The following is a 2,357-nucleotide window of genomic DNA, read 5'->3' on the forward strand; positions in this document are numbered from 1 at the left end:
TTGACGATTTAATTTCGTCATATTAAATTTTTTTCAGACGTTTTTTTTCGTATTTTTCCCTGCCATTTTTGCTTTTTTGCCGTTTTCATGCCAATCTTGCGATTTCCAGCTTTGTTTTTGTCTTAGATATAAAGTTTTAGTTCATCTGCCTGATTTCATCACCCTGATTTTACGTTTGAAGTTACATTATTGTGAGCGTTTAAGACAGAAAATAAATATTTCCTCTTTTTAATTCACTTAAATTTAGCATATCATATTGGTTTCGCTCCTCTTCAACTTCATACAATTTCACTCCCTACTTTTGTTGCCTTAGCAATTTAAGATCGCTACATTTTAAAACCATTTCTATGACTTAACACCGTTTTAATCCAAAATGAAAAGAAAACTTACTTCAAAGGGGACTTCGGTAAACATCAAAGAATTAAAAGAGAGAAATTTTGCCATTTAAAGACAGACAATTTTGCGCTACTTAATTTGCTCAAGTTTTGTACAGAAATTACCTTGCAAATAATTTCAATGAATTGTTTCAGACTGAAGTGAAATGGCCTTGCCAATTTTTTCAATCATTATCTATGAATTTAGGTCAGTAAACAAAGAGGAATTGAAATTTTACAACGCTTAACAGTAATATATAGCGAGTCCCTTCTGTCATACAGGAACCCCATGTACCTGTAGGCAATTGTATACTAAATTTTCAAAATTGAGTTTAAGTTACTGAAAGCTACTTAAGAATGAAAAAGCACTCTTGTTTTCAGTTTCTTGGTTAAGTTTTTCTGCTATATTCAGATACACATTTTTGTGTCTGCCTTTGGTTAACGCTAAAATTCAACGAGTATGGTTAGTGTTGTTGTATTTTTGCTTTGATTTGTAATTGTCGCAATTGTTTTTGATGTATGAAAAGCGGGCTTTGGGACATAAAAAATAGTTGTTATTTATAAAATGTGACTTTAGATCGCCCGAATACATGGCAATCAATGACGATGCCATAGCTTGTGTGAGGAGAATTTTTAACGTTCCAAATAACTACAAGGTCATGTTTATGGCTGGAGGGGGGACTGGTCAGTTTGCGGCAGTGCCTTTGAATCTGTCAGCCGAAGGCAAATCAGCCGACTACTGTGTCTCGGGAACCTGGTCCGAAAAAGCTTTTAAGGAGGCAAAGAAATTCGGCAACTCAAACTGTGTATTTTCTGTGAACAAGTTTACGACTATTCCTGGCGAAAGTACGTGGAGCCGAGACAAGGATGCGAGCTATCTGTATTATTGCGACAACGAGACCATCCACGGAGTCGAGTTTCCATTCATTCCGAGTAACGAAGGAGACTTTGCTAACGTCCCGGTTGTGGCTGACATGAGTTCGAATCTGGGAACTCGGATTTTTGACGTGAACAGATTTGGAGTAATTTACGCAACTGTGCAGAAAAATCTCGGACCAGCTGGATGTACAATTGTTATTGCTCGTGAGGATCTGCTGGGGAGGCCGAGGTCATTCTGTCCCTCAGTTTTGGACTATTCTCAGACATCTAAAGCCAATTCGCTAATGAATACTCCAGTTACTTACAGTGTGTACATGACTAAACTAGTGATGGAATGGATTGAGGACAATGGCGGGCTCTCTCAGATGGAAAATGATTCGAAAGCGAAGTCACAGTTGCTCTATGACGTCATAGACAGCTCGGATGGTTTCTATTCGTCAGTTGTCGACAAGATGTTCAGATCTCGTGTCAATGTCGTCTTCAGATTGAAAGACGGAGACGAACAACTGGAAGCTGCGTTTATTTCGGCAGCTAAAAAGAACAACTTGCTGTCACTGAAGGGACATAGAAGTGTTGGAGGAATAAGAGCTTCAATCTATAATGCAATTTCCTTGAAAATGGTTGAAAAGTTAGCACAATTTATGAGAGATTTTCAGAAGAGTAACTGATGCGTGAAATTCAAGTTCAACTGTCAAGCTTAAGCTTAAATTGACTGTTTGTACTCTGAGTTTAAAATGACTGTAAGTTTTAAAAAGTTGGATATTATTGAAACTTTTTTGTAAATGGTAATTGATAAATCAAGGTAATTCATATATTCGAGGATTCATTGAGATCTTTGAAATCGTTCAAATATTTATGAGCGATATGATGTCTTAGTGTATTGGTCATCTGTTTGCTTTCTTAGAAAGTACCAGAGTACCTCATTAATTTTAGTTTTTTTCTTTTACCGAGAATTTCATGAAGATGAAACCTTTTTCGTTATAAATTATTCGCGTTAAGCGCTGTAGCAATGCCGAAAGGGGCGGCTCCTAATATAGTTATAACAAATATTATAACCAACCTTGGCCCAAAAACCAATTATGCTCTGCAATAAAACGTTGAAAA

The 2,357-nt window shown here is 36.6% G+C and overlaps 1 protein-coding gene across 1 annotated transcript; it reads left to right on the top strand.

The window, feature by feature from the left end:
* The first annotated feature begins 955 nt into the window (after positions 1–955).
* On the top strand, positions 956–2,067 carry LOC134857131 (probable phosphoserine aminotransferase). The gene has a single exon (XM_063873503.1). The coding sequence runs from the start codon at positions 965–967 to the stop codon at positions 1,919–1,921; it is 957 nt and encodes a 318-aa protein (XP_063729573.1). The 5' UTR covers positions 956–964; the 3' UTR covers positions 1,922–2,067.
* Positions 2,068–2,357: the final 290 nt, after the last annotated feature.

This window comes from Symsagittifera roscoffensis, chromosome 1 (genome assembly GCF_963678635.1).
Source record: "Symsagittifera roscoffensis chromosome 1, txSymRosc1.1, whole genome shotgun sequence".
Classification (NCBI taxonomy): Eukaryota; Metazoa; Xenacoelomorpha; order Acoela; family Convolutidae; genus Symsagittifera; species Symsagittifera roscoffensis.